Source organism: Rutidosis leptorrhynchoides, chromosome 10 (genome assembly GCF_046630445.1).
Source record: "Rutidosis leptorrhynchoides isolate AG116_Rl617_1_P2 chromosome 10, CSIRO_AGI_Rlap_v1, whole genome shotgun sequence".
NCBI classification, from domain to species: domain Eukaryota; kingdom Viridiplantae; phylum Streptophyta; class Magnoliopsida; order Asterales; family Asteraceae; genus Rutidosis; species Rutidosis leptorrhynchoides.
Window position 1 is genome coordinate 219,281,978 of NC_092342.1, and position 26,201 is coordinate 219,308,178.

At 35.2% G+C, this 26,201-nt stretch overlaps 1 protein-coding gene across 3 annotated transcripts; it reads left to right on the plus strand.

Moving 5' to 3' along the window:
• The first annotated feature begins 13,868 nt into the window (after window positions 1-13,868).
• LOC139872555 (uncharacterized) lies at window positions 13,869-22,649 on the plus strand. Of its 3 annotated transcripts, none has more exons than XM_071860449.1 (14): window positions 13,869-14,499; window positions 15,372-15,556; window positions 15,640-15,743; window positions 15,813-15,893; window positions 17,505-17,608; window positions 17,698-17,784; window positions 17,885-18,087; window positions 18,884-19,085; window positions 19,184-19,234; window positions 19,329-19,427; window positions 19,541-19,600; window positions 19,741-19,865; window positions 20,399-21,487; window positions 22,407-22,649. In XM_071860449.1, the coding sequence occupies exons 1-13, from the start codon at window positions 14,200-14,202 to the stop codon at window positions 21,459-21,461; spliced, it is 2,664 nt and encodes an 887-aa protein (XP_071716550.1). In that variant the 5' UTR covers window positions 13,869-14,199; the 3' UTR covers window positions 21,462-21,487; window positions 22,407-22,649. The 3 variants fall into 3 exon arrangements, with proteins under 3 accessions (XP_071716550.1, XP_071716551.1, XP_071716553.1); XM_071860450.1 differs by having other exon boundaries at window positions 19,744-19,865; XM_071860452.1 differs by having other exon boundaries at window positions 19,329-19,406.
• The last annotated feature ends 3,552 nt before the right edge of the window (window positions 22,650-26,201 follow it).

Below are 26,201 nucleotides of genomic sequence, written 5' to 3' on the forward strand. Positions count from 1 at the left end.
ATATTGTTTTCTATTTCTATTTAAAACACCACCACCATAAACATTACTACTGCGATATTTTCTCCTTCGTTGAACTGAATCAAACCTCAAAAAATCATGAACTAACCTACAATTGTTGCTATTACCGATCTAAACATTTATCTATCTGTTTTCTCGATTATGGTGACAAAGTAAGGATGTCGACTAGATTGAATGAGTGGCAGACAAAGATGATGATGAAGGAATAAAGGGGACGGCTGTGTCTATCTTAATCGGTCAAATCTAATAGGAAACCTCGAATTGGTTTATAATATGTAACCGCCATTCAGATTGATACTTGGGCTTAATTAACTTAACACTTGGACCATAAAAGCTTTAGATATTCTGATGGGCCGTAAGGAAAATTGGGCCAGAAGTAGAGATGGTGGCAAGATAGTCTGATGATGAAAACGGGTTAAAAAGAATGATTACGCGAATTATAACAGAATTTAAGAGATATAGGAACGGTTTGAGCGAGTGGCGAGTTAGTGGGAGGTTGCGGGTTCGAGTCCCGACAGAGACTGTTTCATTTTTTTTTTTTGGAGATTATACTCTTAAGGTAGCTTTTATTATTATTATTATTATTATTATTATTATTATTATTATTATTATTATTATTATTATTATTATTATTATTATTATTAGGGATAAGTTAACTATGATTGTTACCATCTTTAATATAATTAAATATTATTTTCATTATTGTTAATTACAAAGTATTATCATTAATTATTAGGCATATTATTAATATAGGTATTATGACCATTATTATGATTACGATTGTCATTATTAATTTGAAAATAATACAAATTATTATTATTTTCATTAACATTAGTATTAGTATCATTTTTATTATTATTAGTATTATTTTTAGACATTATTATTATTTTTATCATTATTACTAAAATTATTATTAGTATTATTATTATTATTATTAATATTATTATTATTATAAAAAATATAACTTTTTATTTATTATTATTGATATTATTTTATCAAATAAATATTAGTTCTATAAAAATATATTTAATACATATAACATAACTATATTAATATTTTTATAATAAATACAAATTATTTATCTAAAATATATAAAATAAATATAGTTAATAAGGTTATTAATTAAACATAAAATTTACTAAAAGAATAATTTATAATAAAATATAAATTGTTCGATTACCATTATATGTTCATTATATTTTAATATATATACTTGATATAGGTTCGTGAATCTGAGACCAACCCTACATTTGTTCAATATCGTCATATGTATTTTTACTATAAAATACAGTATGGTGAGTTCATTTGCTCCCTTTTACTCTTTACATTTTTGGGATTGAGAATACATGCGCTGTTTTTACAATTGCTTTATTAAATGCTTTTGAAATGTATTTTGAACTGCGAATACATGAAATGCTTTTATAAATGTTTGACGAGATAGACACGAGCAAAACATTCCTCGAATGAATTATTATGCAGACAGAAGTTCTGCGAATTATTGTTGAATTATGTGGACATGATAATTGCCACCATTAAAGTATGCGAACATGATAATTGCCACCATTGAATTATGTGGACATGATAATTGCCACCAATTGATATGAATGTTATGTATCGAGAGAATGATTTTATACACAGGTTATGTGTATGATATTTTGTACACGAGATATGTGTACAGTTACTAAGATCTATGAAAATGGTTTCGTACACGGGAAAAGTTGTAACATCCCAACCCGATATACAATCGACCACGTGAAATTTACCAAAACAAAAAAAAATTTCTTTGTTCAGCAGGTGGCGCGGCGCGCCTTATGGCCGCGCGACGCGCCAAACTGGCCTGTCCAAAAAGTCATGAAGTGCGAAAATGTTTGACCACTTCCCGGCGTATTTAGACAAAACGCTTTTAACCATACATTAATATATGTAGAACTAACACGTCCCATTAATAAAATTAGTTTTACGAAGACCGGGCCCACATCGGCCGTTTTACGACTTTCGTACGAAAATACAAATTTTCAACCACATGATTTGTAATACAAAATAAAGGCCGAGCATGGCGATTGGGGATATGCTACCCAATCCTAATCAATCCAAAAGCAAGCCTTCTAAAGCAACTACGCAAGTCCACTAGTCCCCGCTTACCCGAGCCTCCGCATCCATGCAATCTATAAAAAAGTCAACAACGAGAGGGTAAGCTAACGCTTAGTGAATGCAATACTTATACATATACATATGTAATTTACCTACAGGCATCCACTTACAATACCATGCAAACAAAATGCATAAATGAGCTAGCAACACCAAACATACGACTAGCAACAACGTTAGTATATAAATCGCAACAATAATATACTAAATCACAATAATGCATAAATATAACAAACCGTTCCTCGCTATGGCACTACCGACTTGTAGACGACCAATAACGTCGAGTCTCACTCGTATGTTGTCACCGACTTGTGACTCATCAAAGGGTGTCACCGACTTGTGAACTACCCACCAATATCTATGGGTCACCGACTTGTGAACGCCATGTGACATCACCGACTTGTGAAGCGCCACTAAGTGTCACCGACTTGTGAACACTATAGGGTGTCACCGACTTGTGAATCACCCAAGGGTATCACCGACTTGTGAACCCCCATCAATACATATGGGTCACCGACTTGTGAACCTCCATGTGACATCACCGACTTGTGAAGCGCCACTAAGTGTCACCGACTTGTGAACACTATAGGGTGTCACCGACTTGTGAATCACCCAAGGGTATCACCGACTTGTGAACCCCCATCAATACATATGGGTCACCGACTTGTGAACCTCCGTGTGACATCACCGACTTGTGAAGCGCCACTAAGTGTCACCGACTTGTGAACACTATAGGGTGTCACCGACTTGTGAATCACCCAAGGGTATCACCGACTTGTGAACCCCCATCAATACATATGGGTCACCGACTTGTGAACCTCCATGTGGCATCACCGACTTGTGAAGCACCACCTAGTGTCACCGGCTTGTGAACACTATGAAGTGTCACCGACTTGTGACATAACGCCCACTACTCACGATGTGGCACCAAAGGCCCACATCGCGTACGAGTAAATAAACCACATACATACATGTATAAATATTCCACTCACCTCGATTACTTGAAGAAGTGCAACTCGCAAACTTGAACTCCTTCCACCGACTTCACGTATATCACCTACGCAAATCATACATACAAATAAGCTACAACTTAAGCCTATTCGACTTAACACATCACAAGTGTAATTTCGACTATATACACTTGACCAACTTTGACTAAGTCAAATCTCACCCGAACCACTCATAATCACAATCGAATAGTGATTATGTCCCACTAATACATTTTGCACAAGGTTTGATCAACCAATCTCCCATTTGGACTCACGACCCGCCCAAATTGACATAAAGTGCAATCTACGCCTTTTTGCACTTTTAACGATACTCAAAAGTCCAAAACTAACGAGACCATTTCCCGCGTTTCCGAAATACCTAAATACACCTCTTTTAGGCTTTAAATGCATTTTAGACCAACATTTACACAAAAACCCATTTTGACCTAAAACTAGTCAAAACACCCAATTTGTGAACTTACACCCCAAATCACTAATAATCCAAGTTAGCTAGTGATTTCATCAATAAAATTAGTTTACAAACTAACAATATCATCATCCAATCCTAAACCCACCAACATCAACAATAACTAGTTACAATTACCCATTTCACCTCCTAAAAGAGTTTTATAACTAACTAGTTCAAAACCCTAAACTTGAATATCAAATTACAAAGATGAAGTTCGGAGTTTGAACTTACCAATACCGCCAAAATGATGCCGTTGACGAGTAGAACAACTTTAATACCGGAGACTTGACCCGAATCAAACTTCTTCTTCTCCAAATGGAGCTTTCTCTCACTTACAATGGGTTTCTCTCTCTAGGGTTTGATGAGAGTGTTTGATGAGTGAAAATGAGCTCCAATGGAGTTCTAGGTCAGTCTTGATGACCCCAAACCGACCCTAATTAAAAAGACCAAAGTACCCCTCATTTAAACCTTTTAAAAAGGCTGAAAATTGCCTCTGCAGCAATCGGCGCGCCGCGCCAGAAGGTGGAGCGCCGCTCCAAATAACTGGAAATTGTGGTCGAGCCCAAAACAGGTTTCAGCAACTTGTTTTGGCCATAACTTTTCGACCGTAACTCCGTTTTTGATGAATCAAATATCGTTGGAAACGTAATAAGATATTCTATCCAATGGTAAGGCTTTGAAACATCAACTCAAACTTTATTTGGGGTTAAAAAGATACGTACACACCTTGTCACTTCGGACAACGTCCAGTTTCCTTCGACGTTCGAGCAAGCAACACGTACACTTCATACACGCATCGTACACCATAAATACATTATGTACAATAAATATTTTGGTCTTACAACTCTCCCCCACTTAAACTCGATCACGTCCTCGTGATCTTCTCCACTTAACCAATCCGGACCTACTCAACGATCCTCACTCAAGTCCCAATACGAACTTTCCTAGACAATTCTTCCCAATGGGTCACTTTTAACAACTAAAATCGTCAACTGTGATTTATCAAAACCACAATCCGAGCACTAAAACCTGCTCAATTTCCCATATCGGGAAAAACTCAACCAACCTCGTACCGAGATATAAATTCCTTAGCGTACCTTTACCACGGACAACGCTAAAAGTGACCAAGTCTCAACCTAAAGTCAACAATCCGAACGTTGAAGATCGAACCACATGAATCCTCACGGATTACTCTTACCACTAAACATCCTTTGTAGTGTGCAATACAACCAATACGCCACTATCCTAACATCATAAGCAACGACTAAAACCAAAAGCGCCCAAAACGACTATGGCAACGCTAATCCTAAGGTATCCAAAATCGACTATTGTCACACCCGTAACAACACGTGAGCGAAACACGGCTATCGCAATCACTAATCACACAACATGGTCCTCACGATCCCACTCTCGGTGTATAAAACCACCAATAGATCACACATCCAACAATCATGAAGACTGGCCGAAAACTACACACATCAAAGATAGTCAACATCCGTGACTCTTCTTGCACACATACTTGGTCAACGTAAACGCCTCTCGAACGGCATACCATTTCTACGCTAACCATTATGGAGAACAATACAAGTAACAATCTAATCACCTCATGGTTACACCCGACTTGGTTAAGCCTCCACACCAAAACAATTAACCCGAACTGGTTAGTCAAACACGCTTGGTCAACCCGCCTCGATCAACACCTATCACCTAATTGATTAACCCGACTTGGTTAAGTCAAACTTACTTGGTCAACCCGACTTGGTCAAACCTCTAACGACAAATGATTAACCCAACTTGGTTAGTCAAACACATTCGGTCAATACCTAACATCAAATTGATTAACTCGACTCGGTTATTCAAACTCACTTGGTTAACCCGCCTCGGTCAACACCTAACATCTAATTGATTAACCCGACTCGGTTAGTCAAACTCGCTTGGTTAACCCGCCTCGGTCAACACCTAACATCTAATTGATTAACCCGACTCGGTTAGTCAAACTCGCTTGGTTAACCCGCCTCGGTCAACACCTAACATCTAATTAATTAACCCGACTCGGTTAGTCAAACTCACTTGGTTAACCCGCCTTGGTCAACACCTAACATCTAATTGATTAACCCTACTCGGTTAGTCAAACTCACTTGGTTAACCCGCCTCGGTCAACACCTAACATCTAATTGATTAACCCGACTTGGTTAGTCAAACTCACTTGGTTAACCCGCCTTGGTCAACACCTAACATCTAATTGATTAACCCGACTCGGTTAGTCAAACTCGCTTGGTTAACCCGCCTCGGTCAACACCTAACATCTAATTAATTAACCCGACTCGGTTAGTCAAACTCACTTGGTTAACCCACCTCGGTCAAAACCTAACATCTAATTGATTAACCCGACTTGGTTAGTCAAACTCGCTTGGTTAACCCGCCTCGGTCAACACCTAACATCTAATTAATTAACCCGACTCAGTTAGTCAAACTCACTTGGTTAACCCGCCTCGGTCAACACCTAACATCTAATTGATTAACCCTACTCGGTTAGTCAAACTCACTTGGTTAACCCGCCTCGGTCAACACCTAACATCTAATTGATTAACCCTACTCGGTAAGTCAAACTCACTTGGTTAACCCGCCTCGGTCAACACCTAACATCTAATTGATTAACCCTACTCGGTTAGTCAAACTCACTTGGTTAACCCGCCTCGGTCAACACCTAAGGGTTTTCTTGCCGGTACCCTATGCTCAATGTAACCGTAACACCATCGGAGTCGAATACCACACTAGTAGGTATGAAAGAGGCACCTAACGTTGCGTCCCGTAGACTCCATTACCAACATTCATCTAGATCAAACACTTGATCTCAGGGGTTTCATCCACCCGACGAACCTCATGGATCATCAACTTCAACACGAAAGCGAACACGCTCTAACATCCGAATACTACTACAATCGCCTAACATACGTGTAACTCTAGCTTTAAACTCAGCGTCGTTCGTCTCGATCCCATTTCCCGTCGCCATTCTAAGGAATGCAAAGCGATTAGATCACGAACGTATAAAGCACACACACAATACCACCCCATCTTGCTAAACACTCGTCGTACATCACTTGCTAGACACGATTTGCACCCGTAATAAGGTTTGCAAGTCCTTATTACGCATACATGTCGTATCGACTCGTTAGTACAACGACCGCCTCTCTTGATGATATATGCAACCGCAAACACAAACAAAACACAACACAAGAATCATTATCACAGCACAATAGCATATTAATAATATCCGCATTACTAATATAAATGTTAGTCAACCTATAAACAAGGCACTAACTAAACCCATTCCGACCCGTAATCCTACAAGTCCCGCAACAAATTTAGCACACACAAAAGTCTAAGTCTAGGCACCTATCTCAAGTCACCTAAATCCCTTAGACCATGCTCTGATACCACTTGTAACATCCCAACCCGATATACAATCGACCACGTGAAATTTACCAAAACAAAAAAAAAATTTCTTTGTTCAGCAGGTGGCGCGGCGCGCCATATGGCCGCGCGACGCGCCAAACTGGCCTGTCCAAAAAGTCATGAAGTGCGAAAATGTTTGACCACTTCCCGGCGTATTTAGACAAAACGCTTTTAACCATACATTAATATATGTAGAACTAACACGTCCCATTAATAAAATTAGTTTTACGAAGACCGGGCCCACATCGGCCGTTTTACGACTTTCGTACGAAAATACAAATTTTCAACCACATGATTTGTAATACAAAATAAAGGCCGAGCATGGCGATTGGGGATATGCTACCCAATCCTAATCAATCCAAAAGCAAGCCTTCTAAAGCAACTACGCAAGTCCACTAGTCCCCGCTTACCCGAGCCTCCGCATCCATGCAATCTATAAAAAAGTCAACAACGAGAGGGTAAGCTAACACTTAGTGAATGCAATACTTATACATATACATATGTAATTTACCTACACGCATCCACTTACAATACCATGCAAACAAAATGCATAAATGAGCTAGCAACACCAAACATACGACTAGCAACAACGTTAGTATATAAATCGCAACAATAATATACTAAATCACAATAATGCATAAATATAACAAACCGTTCCTCGCTATGGCACTACCGACTTGTAGACGACCAATAACGTCGAGTCTCACTCGTATGTTGTCACCGACTTGTGACTCATCAAAGGGTGTCACCGACTTGTGAACTACCCACCAATATCTATGGGTCACCGACTTGTGAACGCCATGTGACATCACCGACTTGTGAAGCGCCACTAAGTGTCACCGACTTGTGAACACTATAGGGTGTCACCGACTTGTGAATCACCCAAGGGTATCACCGACTTGTGAACCCCCATCAATACATATGGGTCACCGACTTGTGAACCTCCATGTGACATCACCGACTTGTGAAGCGCCACTAAGTGTCACCGACTTGTGAACACTATAGGGTGTCACCGACTTGTGAATCACCCAAGGGTATCACCGACTTGTGAACCCCCATCAATACATATGGGTCACCGACTTGTGAACCTCCGTGTGACATCACCGACTTGTGAAGCGCCACTAAGTGTCACCGACTTGTGAACACTATAGGGTGTCACCGACTTGTGAATCACCCAAGGGTATCACCGACTTGTGAACCCCCATCAATACATATGGGTCACCGACTTGTGAACCTCCATGTGGCATCACCGACTTGTGAAGCACCACCTAGTGTCACCGGCTTGTGAACACTATGAAGTGTCACTGACTTGTGACATAACGCCCACTACTCACGATGTGGCACCAAAGGCCCACATCGCGTACGAGTAAATAAACCACATACATACATGTATAAATATTCCACTCACCTCGATTACTTGAAGAAGTGCAACTCGCAAACTTGAACTCCTTCCACCGACTTCACGTATATCACCTACGCAAATCATACATGCAAATAAGCTACAACTTAAGCCTATTCGACTTAACACATCACAAGTGTAATTTCGACTATATACACTTGACCAACTTTGACTAAGTCAAATCTCACCTGAACCACTCATAATCACAATCGAATAGTGATTATGTCCCACTAATACATTTTGCACAAGGTTTGATCAACCAATCTCCCATTTGGACTCACGACCCGCCCAAATTGACATAAAGTGCAATCTACGCCTTTTTGCACTTTTAACGATACTCGAAAGTCCAAAACTAACGAGACCATTTCCCGCGTTTCCGAAATACCTAAATACACCTCTTTTAGGCTTTAAATGCATTTTAGACCAACATTTACACAAAAACCCATTTTGACCTAAAACTAGTCAAAACACCCAATTTGTGAACTTACACCCCAAATCACTAATAATCCAAGTTAGCTAGTGATTTCATCAATAAAATTAGTTTACAAACTAACAATATCATCATCCAATCCTAAACCCACCAACATCAACAATAACTAGTTACAATTACCCATTTCACCTCCTAAAAGAGTTTTATAACTAACTAGTTCAAAACCCTAAACTTGAATATCAAATTACAAAGATGAAGTTCGGAGTTTGAACTTACCAATACCGCCAAAATGATGCCGTTGACGAGTAGAACAGCTTTAATACCGGAGACTTGACCCGAATCAAACTTCTTCTTCTCAAAATGGAGCTTTCTCTCACTTACAATGGGTTTCTCTCTCTAGGGTTTGCTGAGAGTGTTTGATGAGTGAAAATGAGCTCCAATGGAGTTCTAGGTCAGTCTTGATGACCCCAAACCGACCCTAATTGAAAAGACCAAAGTACCCCTCATTTAAACCTTTTAAAAAGGCTGAAAATTGCCTCTGCAGCAATCGGCGCGCCGCGCCAGAAGGTGGAGCGCCGCTCCAAATAACTGGAAATTGTGGTCGAGCCCAAAACAGGTTTCAGCAACTTGTTTTGGCCATAACTTTTCGACCGTAACTCCGTTTTCGATGAATCAAATATCGTTGGAAACGTAATAAGATATTCTATCCAATGGTAAGGCTTTGAAACATCAACTCAAACTTTATTTAGGGTTGAAAAGATACGTACACACCTTGTCACTTCGGACAACGTCCAGTTTCCTTCGACGTTCGAGCAAGCAACACGTACACTTCATACACGCATCGTACACCATAAATACATTATGTACAATAAATATTTGGGTCTTACAAAAGTGTACTGTATTTAAAAGATATCACATGTACATTACAGGTGGGTATAGGATTCGGGCCCATTTGTACCGTGCACATTTAAATCTTGTGGTCTATAAAAAATGATGAATTTTATTGTTTATGATAAACTCATGAACTCACCAACCTTTTGGTTGACACTTGAAAGCATGTTTATTCTCAGGTATGAAAGAAATCTTCCGCTGTGCATTTGCTCATTTTAAAGATATTACTTGGAGTCATTCATGATATATTTTAAAAGACGTTGCATTCGAGTCGTTGAGTTCATCAAGATTATTATTAAGTTAATTATAGTTGGATATATTAAGAATTGTTATGCATGCCGTCAACTTTCGATGTAAAGAAAGTTTATCTTTTGAAAACGAATGCAATGTTTGTAAAATGTATTATATAGAGGTCAAGTACCTCGCGATGTAACCAAATGTAATGTATTCGTCCAGATGGATTAGGACGGGTCCTTTCAATCTGATTGCATATCAGTATTTATATATTTATACTTATATCTTTATTTGTATTTCTCTTATATATTTATGTATTTATATTTATAGATTATAATTAATCTTTTAATAAATATAATAATAATACTATCCTTAATATTTTATCTAGTAGTAATACAAGTATAATATTAATATTATTACTAATGATAATGATAATAATTATTATGATATATATAGCACTAATATTATTTATAGTAATAATACTAATTATACTAATATTATTAATAGTAATATTAATACTACTAATAATAATAATAATAACATATCTATTTATATATATCCACTTTCATATTTATGTATTTATGTATTTTCTATTGGTATTAATATTAATAATATATCTAACATTGACTTTAATAAAAATATTTTTATTATTAATGGTACTAATAATATTATTAGTTATATTAACAATAATAATATAACCATTTATACTTATCTAATTTCATATATATATATATATATATATATATATATATATATATATATATATATATATATATATATATATATATATATATACATACATACATATTTATATACACACAATTGTTCGTGAATCGTCGGGAATAATCGAAGGTCAAATGAATTCATGAGACAGTTCAAAATTTATGAGACTCAACATTACAGACTTTGCTTATCGTGTCAAAAATATAATATCGTATCGAGAGTTTGATTCAAAATTAGTCGAGATTTTCCGGGTCACTACACGTATGAGCGATTTCAAAATGGTTCTGCGAGTAGGATAGGGCTAAGGAAATTATGAGTTATAGCTATGGAGGTGATGGGTATGGTTCATGGGTATGCTTGTAAGATCAACCTAGTGTTTATCGTCTCCGTTGCGTCTACATACTTTCCTGCAATATTGAATCTCAATATTGATACGTGAGTACTCATAATCTAACTTTTATATATTAATAGTGTATCCATGACTAGTGCTCGAGTACATAGGATTATGCATGCTTGTATTTTTGATATTGTCGTTAGATAGAATATGTTGAATCCTGAATTAGTTACATATGCGGTTGAGATAGGGTATAAGATATGCATGTCGTTGGAAAGCTAGCGAAAAATTAAGAACTTTTAATTTAGATATCGAATGGTTTCGATGAATGGATTAGAAGTTATAGTCAATTGAATTTTTGTATTATTATTAAAAATGATTATTATTATCGTCGTTATTATCGTCGTTATAGTTTTTATCTAATTATTATTATTATTTTTATTATTATTATTATTATTATTATTATTATTATTATTATTATTATTATTATTATTATTATTATTATTATTATTATTATTATTATTATTATTGTTGTTATTATTATTATCATTAAAAATTGTTATTGTTATTATTATTATTACTATCGTTATTATCATTAAAGTTATAATTAGTATTATTATTATTATCATTAAAATAGTTATTAGTATTATCATTAATAATATCATAATATTTATTATTATTAGTATTATTATAATTAAAACTAATATTAGTAATATCTAATTATTATGATTACTATTATTATCAGTAACATGAACGCGATATAAAAGAAGATTAAAAGCTATTAACAAACTGATTAGGAAATAATGAGTATGAGTATCATGATGAAATTAAAATATTGTAAGATATTGATTTAAATAAAATTATCGTTCTTATTATTTTCATTCTTACAATTATTATTAAAAGTATCGTTAATATTAAAACTATCATTTTAACAAAAATTATCATTTTAATAGAAATGTCATTGTTATTATAAAATATCATTATTATTATCATTTTAAATAAATTATTATTTTAAAGTTAATACTAAAAAGTATCATAAATATTAAAGTTATCATAATTAGAATTATCATTTTATCATAATATCATTTTTTTAGTAAATATAAATATTGATATTTTTATTAATAGAATAATAATAATCATTATTACAAAATAAATACAACTTTTACTTATTATTATTATTATCAATGTTATTTTATCAAATAAATATGTAATACAAATAATATAATTACCTTAATAGAATCTATCATAATATTTTTATGATATTAAATGAAATTTATAAATTTTATTACTTAAGATATATAAAAATATATTTTTATATAAAATTTTATTATTTATTAATAAATGAATTATATTATTTACTCTATTAAATCTTTTAAAAATATTTAAAAATATAAAACGACGATATTTAAACTATATAATAATCATGTATAAATTTTGGAAATCATTTTGAGTCAAATTGACTTTTGTTGACCTTTTCATATTAGTCTCGAGTATTAGGATTGTGATACACCATGACATAACCTAAATTGTTAGACAAATATTGACCGACATATAAATATATATAATTAATTTAGGTTCGTGAATCCGAGGCCAACCTTGCACTTGTTCAATGACGTTATATGTATTTTTACTACGAAATACAGTATGATGAGTTTCATTTGCTCCCTTTTTAAATGCTTTTGCAATATATATTTTTGGGACTGAGAATACATGCACTACTTTTATAAATGTTTGACGAAATAGACACAAGTAATCGAAACTACATTATATGGTTGAATTATCGAAATCGAATATGCCCCTTTTAGCTTGGTAGCCTAAGAATTATGGAATTGGCCCCTGATTGACGCGAATCCTAAAGGTAGATCTACGGGAACTAACAACCTCCATTATGGAATTTGGAATGCTTTAGTACTTCGAGTTTATCATGTCCGATGGGTGTCCCGGAATGATGAGGATATTCTATATGCATCTTGTTAATGTCGGTTACCAGGTGTTCAATCCATATGAATGATTTTTGTCTCTATGCATGGGACGTATATTTATGAGAAATGGAAATGAAAATCTTGTGGTCTATTAAAATGATGAAAATGATCGTTTATGATAAACTAATGAACTCACCAACCTTTTGGTTGACACTTTAAAGCATGTTTATTCTCAGGTATTAAAGAAATCTTTCGCTGTGCATTAGCTCATTTTAGAGATCTTACTTGGAATCATTCATGACATATTTCGAAAGACGTTGCATTCGAGTCATTGATTTCATCAAGATTATTATTAGGTCAATTATAGATGGATAGTGGATATTATGAAAATGGTATGCATGCCTGTCAACTTTCGTTGTAAAGAAAGGTTGTCTTTTAAAAACGAATGCAATGTTTGTAAAATGTATCATATAGAGGTCAAATACCTCGCAATGTAATCAACTATTGTGAATCGTTTATAATGTATATGAACGGGTCCTTTCAAATATGGCTTGACTTTACTCGAATTAACAAACGCTACAAAAGAACCAACACATGTCAAGGTCGAAGAAGAATTTCGGTTCTCGAACATTTTTTGTCCCCAAACCCACGACAATTAGGGTCTGTTTCAGAGATGTTTTTGTGAAAGAAATGAAAGAGTTTGGAAGGAAGGGAAAATTAAATATGTTTTCCCTAGTTTTTTGTTGATGAGAATGAAAAGAAATGAAAGTAAAATTACATGCGATTATCCTTCCAAACTTTCCTTCCACATTTCATTCTCCTTCTTCTCATTTCTTTTAATGAAAAACTCTCGAACAGAGCCTCAAGTCATGAATATGTTTGCTTTGCTCGACTTAACAAACGTGAACAAAACCAACACATGTCAAGGTTGAAGAAGAAGACGTGACGTCGATAACTTAGCGAAAAAAAAAAAAACTCGGCCACTTCCAAAACACTTTCTTCGTAGTGATTCTTACTATTGCACTTCGCATATAAATAAGAAAATTTCCCCGAAACTAGTGAATTCCGTTACTACTACACCAGCGTCTTCGACAAACTTCAGTTATGGCGCTAAAATTCTAGGGTTTATACTCGAACATTCCCCGCCATTTCCAAGAAAAATTCTTCACAGTCAATCAATTAATCGATGGCTGACATTGCGATTGATAACAACAATCTCCAAGAAAAACCTTCATCAAACCCTAACTCCACCTCTCAAGAAAATAGACCACCAGCGGTTTTAAATCCTAGCCCTAAAACTTGCGGCAACAATAATGATCCTATAACTCCGATCAACGGCGCCGATTCGTTAGGTAAATCTTCGAGTCCTCAAGAATTCATTCTCTCAGTCGCTTCAAAAATTGCATCGCAGCCGTTACAGTACTCCGATCCTGATGTTTGGGGCGTACTCACCGCCATTTCTACGAAAGCGCGCCAACGCCGTCAGGTTAATTTGATTAATTTGATATTAAATTGGATGTGTTTAAATTATGCTATGAAATTTTGTTAGCTATGTGCCAATTAAGTAAAAATTATATAATGTGCGTTGGTAAATATAACGTGACTCTTGTTTAATTGTTCTAATCCGATGCTTTTGCTTTTATTTTATCTGTTTAAAATGTGATAGCAGTAGAGTGAGAATGCTTTTCAGTTTGTAACGATTTGTGTTTGGGTTCCTGATCAGTGAAGTAGGTTTTACGTCAAGTCAAAATCTACCGCTACTAAATTTGATGTGATTCTTGATTGATTGTATTATTGCTTGAATCATGTTATGAAATGGTTTATGCGGAATACCCTTACGACTTCCAAATCGATGCAAATTGTTCAAGCGTTGTGAAATTCAAGTTAAAAAATGCTGCTTATCTTGTAGAAATGTTATGATTTTTTTTAGAATTCCATGAGTTTACAGTCAGTGTGGACTACTCGTATTAGCCTTTGGAAATTCTGATTACGGTCTGTGATAAGCGGAGTAGATTCGGCATTAAGTTAAGTGTCTATTTAACTTCTTTTCACGTTGTGTCTTACAAGAATGAACACTGTTGAACATAGACATAGTTTGTCTTGCAGTTGCCTTTAGTTGATGTGTTTTGGTTTGATTTCTTTTCCTAAATCATGGTAAGATGATAGGTATGTACCCTCCGTTTTTGTAAGAGATTGCGTGTTGATCGGTTATTAGCCAAGTAGATCTGACACCAGAGTCAAGATGTCCTTATTTATGGGAAATTACTTCTTTTAAAATTTAACATGGTTAAAGATAAGCTTCTAGATAGCGTGTTCATATAATGAGATTACACTGATAATATTTTATTGTTTAACTAGGGAATAAATATGCTTTTAACTTGTGATGAGCATCTCATTGGCCGAACAGTAACCGATACGCGGTTTCAGATTTTGTCAAATCAAATTAGTCAGCATCATTGCAAAATATATAGGAAGAAGGTTGCTACCGAAGATGCAGAAGGTCAATCCAGACTCTTTTACTGCGGCTTCTTGAAAGATACTAGGTTGGTTTATCTTTTTTATTAAGTGGAGCCTATCTGGTAAACTGTGGAGTGAACTTTTTTTTACATTATCTAACTTTCTACAGCACAAATGGGACATTTCTGAATTGGGAAAAGTTAAATAAGACTAGCCCTGAGTCCAAACTACATCATGGAGATATCATATCGTTTGCAGCACCTCCTCAACATGGTATGTCTTTTGTTCTTTTTGGTTTCTTATGGCGCTATGTCTAAATCAATAATTTTATCATGAAAACAGAAGTTGCTTATGCGTTCGTGTTCCGAGAAGTTCTCACACCTATATCAGAGGCAGATAGCCCGCCTCTAAAAAGAAAAGCAGGTATGTACATCCTTACCAGATATATTTTATCATTTTCTTATGTGAACCAATCAACATTGATCTCTTTATTAATTTTTGTGAAATAAAATTTATCAAAAACCAAAAAGAAGGATTTTTTACGTAAGATGATCTTCACGTCAATATATTGAAGGACTAGAATGATACTAGTATAGTACACTTAAGCTGTGGCCGTTGCAGCAATATGTACTCTATTAATGCATGAAAGTCCACATATTTAGTTTCTTGTGTGTGAAATTTTTTAAGACAGATAAGTCTCATAATCGATCATTGGACTTCCCCATTCATATGTCATCCGTTGTTCAATGTTAATATGAATATATTATTAGTGTGTCAACATCAATGACCTTTAAATGGATTGCCATTGCAATATGAATACTCTGACTAGTATCTGCGACCACTTGGAGGTCCTACTATTTGGCCGGAGGTCCACTCGGAAGCAATCTCTTTATCCGTCGAATAGAGAGAAGGATGACCTTCTCTACTTTTCTGTGTGGAGAAATGACTTGTTTTTCTATTCTCGGATAGGGGAAGGATTGTCTACATCTCACCTCCCCCTACACCACTCATGTGGTATTGGGTTTCGTTGTTGTTGTTGTTGTACACACACGCGCCCGCTCCCACACACACTATGCAATGGATAAGTTGTTGAAATTGGCCAAAAATGATGTTATCAACCGTTACAAAACTGATGTGAATTATATGACAAAGATCAACATATTACAAAGTACTACGAGGATAAGGAAAGTATGTTGTAGTATTATAAAGTTGAACATAAGATAGTTTTTTATGGATGTGTAATTATAGACGAATGTAAATTTGTTTATACTGATTTATTTAGATTTTGTATTTAAAAGAACAATCATGAATTGTACATGAATTGAGGTATGTTGTACATGTATTGTATCAGATATGTGACTCTAATATTATATTTTAAATGGTGTTAATAACTTGTGTGGTTAAAAATATTGTATTTTTGTTTCCATCATAAGAATTTGAGTTTTTATGATATGAAATGGTTTCTTTATTTAGTTCTAGTAGATTAGTAGTTGGTAGGGTACTGTATTAATGTTGCAATTAAAAGTGTAGAATTGGGTTTTCCCATATTTAAGTATTTAAACTTTAAGAGCACCGTGTGAATGCTTTAGGATTTAAGACAATGAACTCATAAGAACCATTCAAATACATGTTTGTTCACAATGTGATTATCTTCACGAACATGTTAACATTAACATATGTCAGAATGAGAAGCAAAAAAGGTCGAAAACTACTAATTTACGTGTAAAAGTACGTCAAAATAATTTGTTTTCATGTGAACAATTTAAAATTGTTCACATGTAAACAAATGTTTAAAGTTAGTTAAATTTAGTTTAACACATAATTTTATGGTTTTTAAGGTTTATCTTTCTTCATATAACATTTTTATAAATGTTTCAATATTATAATATGTGAACAAGCACTTATATATTGAGTTCTTACGGTTCTTAAAATTTTATTGGTTCTCATATGAACCTCCACTACATTTATATATGTATATGTATATGTATGTGTATGTGTGTGTACTTACCTATATTTATCATGTTGTGTACAAAGACACGTTTGGCTCTGAAACCAAGCGACAAAGAGGAATTGGTATCGGTTCTTCCGAAGGTCCCATTTCTCTTGATGATTTTCGGAGACTCCAACGGTCAAATACGGTATGTTCTTATTTTAACTTCGATTCACCTTCGATTTTGATTGATGATAGTTTTGGTGTCTTGACTTGTTACTTTTAATTCACATGTAGGAATTAAGGGAGCAATTGGAAGTTCAAGTTGCAACTGTTAATCAATTACGTAATGAACACCATACATCAATCGAGCTTCATGAAGTTGTATGTTCAACATAGTTGGGTCTTTATGTTTCATCTTCATGTGTGTGTTTTTATGGGTTGTTCTCATGTAGCAACTGACTTCTCTGTTTCATATTTTCAGGAAAAGAAGAACTTGAAGGAGTCCATTACAAACACCTACATTGATGAGCTCAAAGAGATGCGCACTATGTTTGAAGCAAAACAAAGAGAATTAGACGAAGTAAATAAGACTAGTTCAGAACAAAAACATGCTATGGTTGACCTTAAGGAAAGACTCGATGCGTCTATGCAGAGCTGTACCGAAGCAAATGAAATAATGCGTAGGTGAGTGACATAATTTAGTTGAGATCAAACGATCAGTTTATACTTTGTCTTATTCCATGTGATGTATTCAACCACAAGGCTGCTACGTAGGGGCCAACAATACTTTCTCTATTATGGATATTTGCATATCTGGAAGCTCTCTTTATTATAAAGCAGTATGATTCTTGAACAAAATGCAAATTCAAGTTTTCTATTGCTTATAAAGACAATATAATCATCAATTATATCATTATATGTCATATTTATATTATTTGGAAATGTTTATGTAGTGCATTCCTAATCTAGAGGCATACTATCTGAAAACAAATATACCTATAGATGAATTGAAGTTTTCTTAGTTACCATCATGCATGAGTGACAGATACGGTGGCTGCTACAGTTATATTCATGCTAGTATAAATTTGATGAACCACTTATTGTTCAAATGCTCAAAATAAACTCTCTTATGGGTATAAATATAGTTTTACCATCGTAAGACAGTTTAGGAGATTGCTATTCATGTTCCTAAGCCATAATATTAACTCAACGATAAAAGTTAAGTTTATTTAAAGATAAACTGATGATGCTCTGAAACTTCATATGATTAATGGTTACTGTCTTATCTTTCCTGGATAAATAGGTTTTATTTTTTTTTATTTTTTTTTTCCGAAAGAAGTAAGAACTCGTTTTGTTAGTAATTCTTAACGCTTATTATTCTTTTGAATGAAGTGCTGAAGTAAGTTTGTGTTGTGCTGCTTAATAGACTCATGATATAATGATCTGGATAAGATATTAAATTTTTATCTTATCTTTTTAGCCAAAATACATCCATAGCTGAACTCAAGGCTCTTCTAGAAGAAGAGAGAGAACAAAGAAAAGATGATCGAGAAAAGGCTGTGGCTAACTTGACAGCCGCAATACAGAGGGTCAAAGCAGAAGCTCAGGAGGAATTGAAGCGGCTCTCGGATGCTTCTCTTAGACGAGAACACGAGCAGCAGGAAATTATCAATAAGCTTCAGGTTTGAGAATAGGTTTTTATAATGATGATGATGAAGTGGTTTGCTGTGTCTCAACGCAGCATAAAATAGATACTAACGTTCACGTGTTTACTATTCAGGAATCAGAAAAGGAAAGGTGTTTATTGGTGGAGACTTTGAGATCCAAATTGGTAAATTTGCACTGCCATCTTGTACCTTGATGTTTGCATTAATTAGCTAGTTCTTTAACACTTAATCGTTCGCCGTCTCTTGCTTCTACAACAGGAAGACACTAGACAGAAATTGGTTGGGTCCGAGAACAAGGTCCGGCAACTTGAGTCCGAGCTTTCTAAAGAGCAACAGGTTTCTTCTATTGCTAAAAGAGTATGAACATCTTCTAGAACTTCTTCTAACATAATATCTTATAGGGTGCTATCTTAAGTTTGGTATGTCTGAAGTCGATTATGATCACACTTTTTGTGATTATGCATTTGCAGAAGGTAGAAGACCTTCGGCATGAAACTACCATGTTGAAGAAAGAACTTGAAAGCGAAAAGGTAGGGGTTTCTGTATATTGATTCATGTTATCTTCATTTGATATTTTAATCAGCACCATCAATAACCTTAGAATGGGTATATTATGCTGCTTTACAATGCCCCCCCGTTACCTTAAAATTATGTCTTTTTGTGTGTTTAGCAGGCAGCTAGGGAAGAGGCCTGGGCTAAGGTTTCTGCTCTTGAACTTGAGATCAATGCTGCAATGTGGGACCTTGAATATGAAAAACGTAAGCTAAAAGCTGCCCGTGAAAGGATAATGCTTCGGTAATAACTCTAAATCTTAGGTTACTTCTATTTCACTGCTTGCCTGAATTTTAACCCTCATACTTCAAACTTATATACCTGTCAGTAAGGAAACTAAGGGGCCCCCGTTGATACAAATGAATACCATTTTATAATGTAATGATGAGAATGGTACAACTTTTGATGAGAGTCCGAAAATAGTGTAAGTGGCATTTTTGACCCATTCACTTACATGTGGAAAAGTAAGGTTACATTTTTTTTTTTTATCTATAATGGGTCAAATGGGCAACAATAGTCAATAAGGAGACGGGTCAAATGGGTCGAATTATGTATTTTTATGCATTTCACTTCCTTGACCATGTCGTTCTGAAAGTAAAATTATTATTCAATTTTAATCATATCTGACACACTAACTGTTTCTAAACAAAATTTAAGCATATACTGTAACAAATAGTGTTACAAGTCAACCCAATCGATTTCTCCTACCTTCATATGATGCGTTTTCATTTTTTCAGAGAGTTCTCGGTTGTTTAGATTACACGGTTTGTATGCAGGGAAACCCAGCTTCGGGCATTCTATTCAACGACAGAGGAAATCTCTAGCTTATTTGCAAAGCAGCAAGAACAGTTAAAATCTATGCAGAAAACGCTAGAAGATGAGGAGAATTATGAGAACATGTCAGTCGATATCAATTCTAACATCGGTAACCAAAATCCGATAGATTTGCTCCGTCAAAGTAAAGAAGCAATTGGGTCTCAGTGTAGTGGCGGCAATAAGGCGGCAGATTCAAGCACTTCCACCAAAGGTGGAGGCGGAGATGAAGCTGAGACATCAAGTGACAAAGCCAGTGTAACTGAGAAGCATGATTGCGATGCTCGAAATCAAGGAACTTGTGAAGAAACTCAAGAAGCCGAGTTTACCAGTTTTGATCCATGTGGTAAGGGTGCGTTTGGATCTGATATTGAGGGCGGCAATACGGCTGCTATCGAAACCGAACGGGTTTTGGAAACTGAAACACAGGGGCTTGACCAACATATTGACTTGAACAAGCTGGCTGCTGGGGATACAATGATGATAGACAACGAGGAGGAAAGAATAGAAACTGATGGTGAGAATTTACATCAATCGAAGGACCCGATTGAAGAAGATACAGAAGCTGGAGACACCATTAGAACTGCTGATCTGTTGGCTTCTGAAGTTGCTGGGAGCTGGGCTTGCAGTACCGCTCCTTCATGCCACGGAGAGAATGAGTCTCCGGGAAGTGGCGGCGGCGGTGGTGGCGGGATTTTGCATGATTCTGCTAGTGTGGCTGCTGAGAGTCAAACTGGTATTGTAAGGAACTCTGAGCATGAAGCACTTACTAAAATGATAGGGATTGTAGGCCCAGAGATGCAGGGACAATTTGGTGGTGAAATAGAGAGTGACTGTGAAAAAGGGATTGCATCTAACTCGGATACAGAAGATTGTGCCGAGGATGATGATGATGATGATACTGGTGATTCTGATGGGGTAACTCATGGTCATCATAGTTCGTCAAATAATGATCGTAAAGTGGTTGAAGTAATGGACGAGGATGATGATGATGACGATGGAGTATCCTCACAAGATTCTCCATGAACTGCATCAAATATATTCATCTAAAGGTATGCTTAGAACTTGGAGTTTTATGAAATCACTAGATCAGATTGTATTAATGCAACTGTTCTGTTATATAACTGGATTGAATCAAACTGATCGGTTTGATTCGGTAGGAAATTAATCGGGTTTGCTTCCTTTTCAAAATAAATTTGAACGTATTTAATTAATCAGTTTTTTTTTTTTTTTTTTTTTCCCCGATGTAGATATAACTTGTTCTGTGTTGCCTAGTTGCCTAGGATTTATAGACTATAAGTAGGAATTGGGTTTTTGATTTTGTCAACTTGTAAGTACTTCCTTACAGTATTTATATACCTTGGAGTAGGAACCTTTACATGTAATAATCTGTTATCTATTATAGTTATAGTAACAATAATCAGTGTTGTAAATGGCGGCCGTCTCGGCCGATAGTTGGTTTGTTAAAGTAGCCCGTCCTGTTCGCCCAAAAACGTTTAATAAGTCGGTCAACACTAAAAAGTCGGGTCAAAGTCGGTCTAAGTAAGTCAAGTTTGGTCAAAGTTTAGGTCAAATTTTGAATCTTTTTATACTTGGATTTTGTTAATTTGTCACGTTTGAAATTTTTGAATCTTTTTGTACTTATATGTGCATGAGAGAGAGAGAGAGAGAGAGAGAGAGAGAGATTTTGTACTAAAAGATAACGTTTTAGCCAACGTCCGACTAGTCCTCGACCCCAACTCAACTGACTAGTCGTTTCAAAGTCCCGACCGACTCATCTTAGTCCCACGACTTTTCCAACCTTGACAATAATGTAAACCCTGCCATCAAACTGAATCGAGCTGGCCGGTGTGTCTTAGTTTGAATTGAAGGTTTTTATTGGTTTGTTTGGGTTTAAAATTGGATTAGGTTTGGTATACATGATGCAAGTCACTACTCATTACTAATATATGTGGTGTTGCGATATGGCAGGCATGATGAGTCAACATAATGAAGCTAGCAGATAGGAGGAGGACAGGAGGCTTATGAAATCGTGAAGTGAGTTGGTGTACCATGGTATAATTGAGATGTAGATAGACTTGACCATTCTTTACAATCTGTTTGCTTTTTGTAAAATGTAAAATCCAGTTTCTAGGAATATCAAATGGCCGCTTGCTACTTCCACACAAATAAGATTCCGTTGAATGAATCACACACACATTGAAATCCAACCTACAGTCATCTGCATATATTAATATTTTAATTGGGAGGTGATCCTCGTAACCATTTTTTTATCCATACACACTAACTTTATTTATATTTCCCTTTTTACTCCTAGAGCCAATTGTTCATTGATTAAAAATTTAAAACCAATGGTCTAGAGTCTAGACTTTCCAATCTTTAAAAGAAATACTTGTTTCGATTTTAATAGCCAATTTATCACAAAGTATTCAACTTTATTTTTTTTATACATCCACTAGTATGTGTAAATTGTCCTTGTATGCAACATTGTGGTTTTTAGTTTGAGAATTCTAGTTTATATCCAAACACGGTGAGAAATCGATCAACAAACCAGGTCTTCTAAGGATAGACATGGTATCCATTTAGACATTTTGTCTTCTTGAATTAAATCACAAATAAACATAATACTTTCCTGAAAGGCTAGGTCTAGATTAACATAGATGGGTGTCGAAATGGAAGTTTTTATCTAATAAAGGAAAAACAAAAAACAAAAAACAAAAAAGACAGTTAACAAATTAAGGTGGGTGAATGGATCTTAAATCCAAAAAAATATATATATATTTTTTACTTATTAAGCTAGGGCTAAAATATATAATGCGTATTAAATATATATATATATATATATATTTTTTTGGATAAAGGGTTTTACCCGGTAAATATTATTAAAAATAATAATAAAAAGTACGATGAAGAACAACCACAAGCGTGCCTTGCGGCCTCACAAACAATCAAAAACCTATCTAGGCCCTAGAACAGTGCTAGGTAAACCAAGAACTTCCAACAACACCTACTACAACCAGCCCGATTTCATACCAAACGGGGTTCTTTCCTTATTATCATTTTTTCCAGCCATAAACGTGGCTGTTTCATTTTCATCAGGTTCTATGTCACTCGGTTCATCAACTAGGTGAAGTATATCATTATTAAGAGCTCCAAACAAATTATGAATCTTTATTTGTGTACCTTTACTCTTCCTAAGATGACCCGTGTACTGTTCTCCTTTATTCTTATTTACATCATTTGTCTTGTTCGTAGCCTCATGCTGATGTGCACTAGAAGTAGCACGAGCATCTGATTCTCCATTCTTCTTATTTGCAGGACGATAGACAAGCTTTGGTTTTTACTTTCCCATGGAAAAGGCCTTTGTTGTATTCAAGTTTTTAACATGTTTTCCTTCCACAGTAACGAACCCATTAGTATCCTTTGTGTTATTATCAACGGTTAAAGCCTCGACCTTTGTACAATGCGAATCTGTATGACCAAAAATAGAACAAGATGAACAACGTGGAGGCTTCCATTCATATTCGACCTTAAGAATGCAAATAAATTTGCTGTTACCATCTGTACTTGGAATGGCCATACGTAAACTTTCCTTCAACTCCTTCTCGTCAGAGATTTCCACCAATGCACGGGCAAAGTTTGGTCGACCCCATGATTCTAGACACACTGTGCTCGTGTATGAGTCCATCATCATGGGGTACCAATATTTGACGCAATAACACTTACTCCGGCATCAGTAAAACCTGCAAGTGGAATATCATGTATTTTCACCCAAACCGGGACTCGAGATAACTCCTCCTTAGTTAGAGTTGTATCCGGTGACCATGTATTAAGAATAATAGGAATAAATCGTATGATCCACAGGCCACTCTCCAACACGTCTTGCATCCCTTTTGGAATAGAATTCTTATCGGCTACAGAAAACGTTCGTCAGGGCTACTCACCAGCAAATACTAGTAATACGTGAAGAGTCTCTCTCTCCATTGATAATTTTGATAAAAGATTTCCTTATACGGAAGTACGAGCGAAAAAGATGGGAGCGAAATAAGAATTTAGAATAGGATGAGTTTTCACCTCGATGTACTCATATCGCGCAGCTTGTGGCCAAATGTTGAGACTTGGTGAGAACGAGATAGTACACGTAGTTGTATAGTTCGGAATCGAGTAGTAGTTGGCCGTATATCAGAAGCATAAGGACGATAAGTCAAAGAAGAAAGGAGTATCCTTGGGTTGTGTGTTATTTTGGGTTCAAGCAATATCAGACGGTAATAGTGAAATAACAGAGTTATGTAGCGTGGTACGTGGTGGTTAGAAGATTGATGGGGTCCATAGTTAAGTTGTAACGACCCTGGATTTTCCAACGTGAATTATTAATAATTAATATTATTAATACTTGTGATTAAACAAATGTATGTTATTACATTTACATGTTGCCATGATTGCCCGTACTTGACTTTAATTGCCCGAAACGTCTTTGCGACACACGAAACTTACACGAATAATATTTTCAAGTATTATTTACATTCATGATTAAGTTTTATTAATCATTTTAATTAACTAAAGTTATTAGTTAATTACTTGGGCCTTTATTAGTGTTAATGGACTTTTACTTGGATTATTTTGTTAATTAATACATACTTGGGCTTTATGATCAAACATGGGCTTATAAAGCCCACCCTACTTCTTTCATGGACTCTTTAGCCCATCACCACATGTGTAAGTATTACTTAGAATTGTAACTAGTTAGTTATGTCATGAAGAATCTTGTTACAAAATAATCCCCATGCATGGCCACCTAATAACCAATCTTTTAAGCTTTAACATGCAAGGACCCATTGAACTTTCCCCTCCCCTCTTCTTTTTTCTGCTGGCCGACGGTTTAGGCCCCCTTGGGGAGTGGATTTTGTTTTCAAATTTTGAAGACTTATGTGCTTGTACTCTTGTAAACTTCATTCACTTCACATACACAAAAACACTTGCACTTTTCTCTCATTCTCCCTCTCATCTTTTGCTCTCTAATTGTGAGTTTCTTGCAAGACTTTTCTTCCCTTTTCTTTGTCTTAAAACCGTAAGCCTAGCAAACATAATCATCATCATCTTTTGTTCATTGTTACTAGTCTTTGATTATTAATTACTTACTTGTAGTTACTAGTTGTTGTTTGTTACTTACTAGTTTCAAGAATCAACTCTTTAGTTTGATTCTTCATAGTATATTGTATTTTCAAGAACACAAGAACATAAACTTATTAGTTTATGATTCTACATTTATTGTTTCAAAAGATTTAAGGTTCATGTGTTGTAAATCATACTTGTAATTCATGTTAGTAAACTTTAAAGTTTACTTTCTTAAAGATCAAACTTTGGTTTGAATCTTTAAAGTATGAACAACCCATGAACTAGTTACTAGTTACTTGTTTACTTAGCTTATTTACTTCATTTACTTGCACTTTAATTTCATGATTTATGTTCTTGTTGGTCAAGTGTTACTAGTTAACATTGATCTCATTAATCTTGAACTAAAAGTTAACTTTAAAAGTTCAAGAACAAGTAAGTAAGCTTTCTTTAATTATAACTTTGTACACTTATGTTAGATCTAGACTTTTGAGTCTTGGATCTTCAAGATCAAACTAAGAACTATGTTCTACATCTTAAGATCTTGTTTAGTTATTTTACTTTCAAGTTTATAGTTCAATATTACTTTTATAGTTCATGTATGTGTTAAATCTAAGACTTTGATGTAACTTTGGTTCATCAAAACACTTGCAA

What these genes read in the sequence shown, in the direction of transcription:
- LOC139872555 (XM_071860449.1), top strand. Translation starts at nt 14,200, where the DNA reads ATGGCTGACATTGCGATTGATAACAACAATCTCCAAGAAAAACCTTCA. An exon ending in GCCTCTAAAAAGAAAAGCAG is followed by an intron (nt 15,894 to 17,504) that starts GTATGTACATCC and finishes TTGTGTACAAAG; the next exon opens with ACACGTTTGGCTCTGAAACC. An exon ending in GACTCCAACGGTCAAATACG is followed by an intron (nt 17,609 to 17,697) that starts GTATGTTCTTAT and finishes ATTCACATGTAG; the next exon opens with GAATTAAGGGAGCAATTGGA.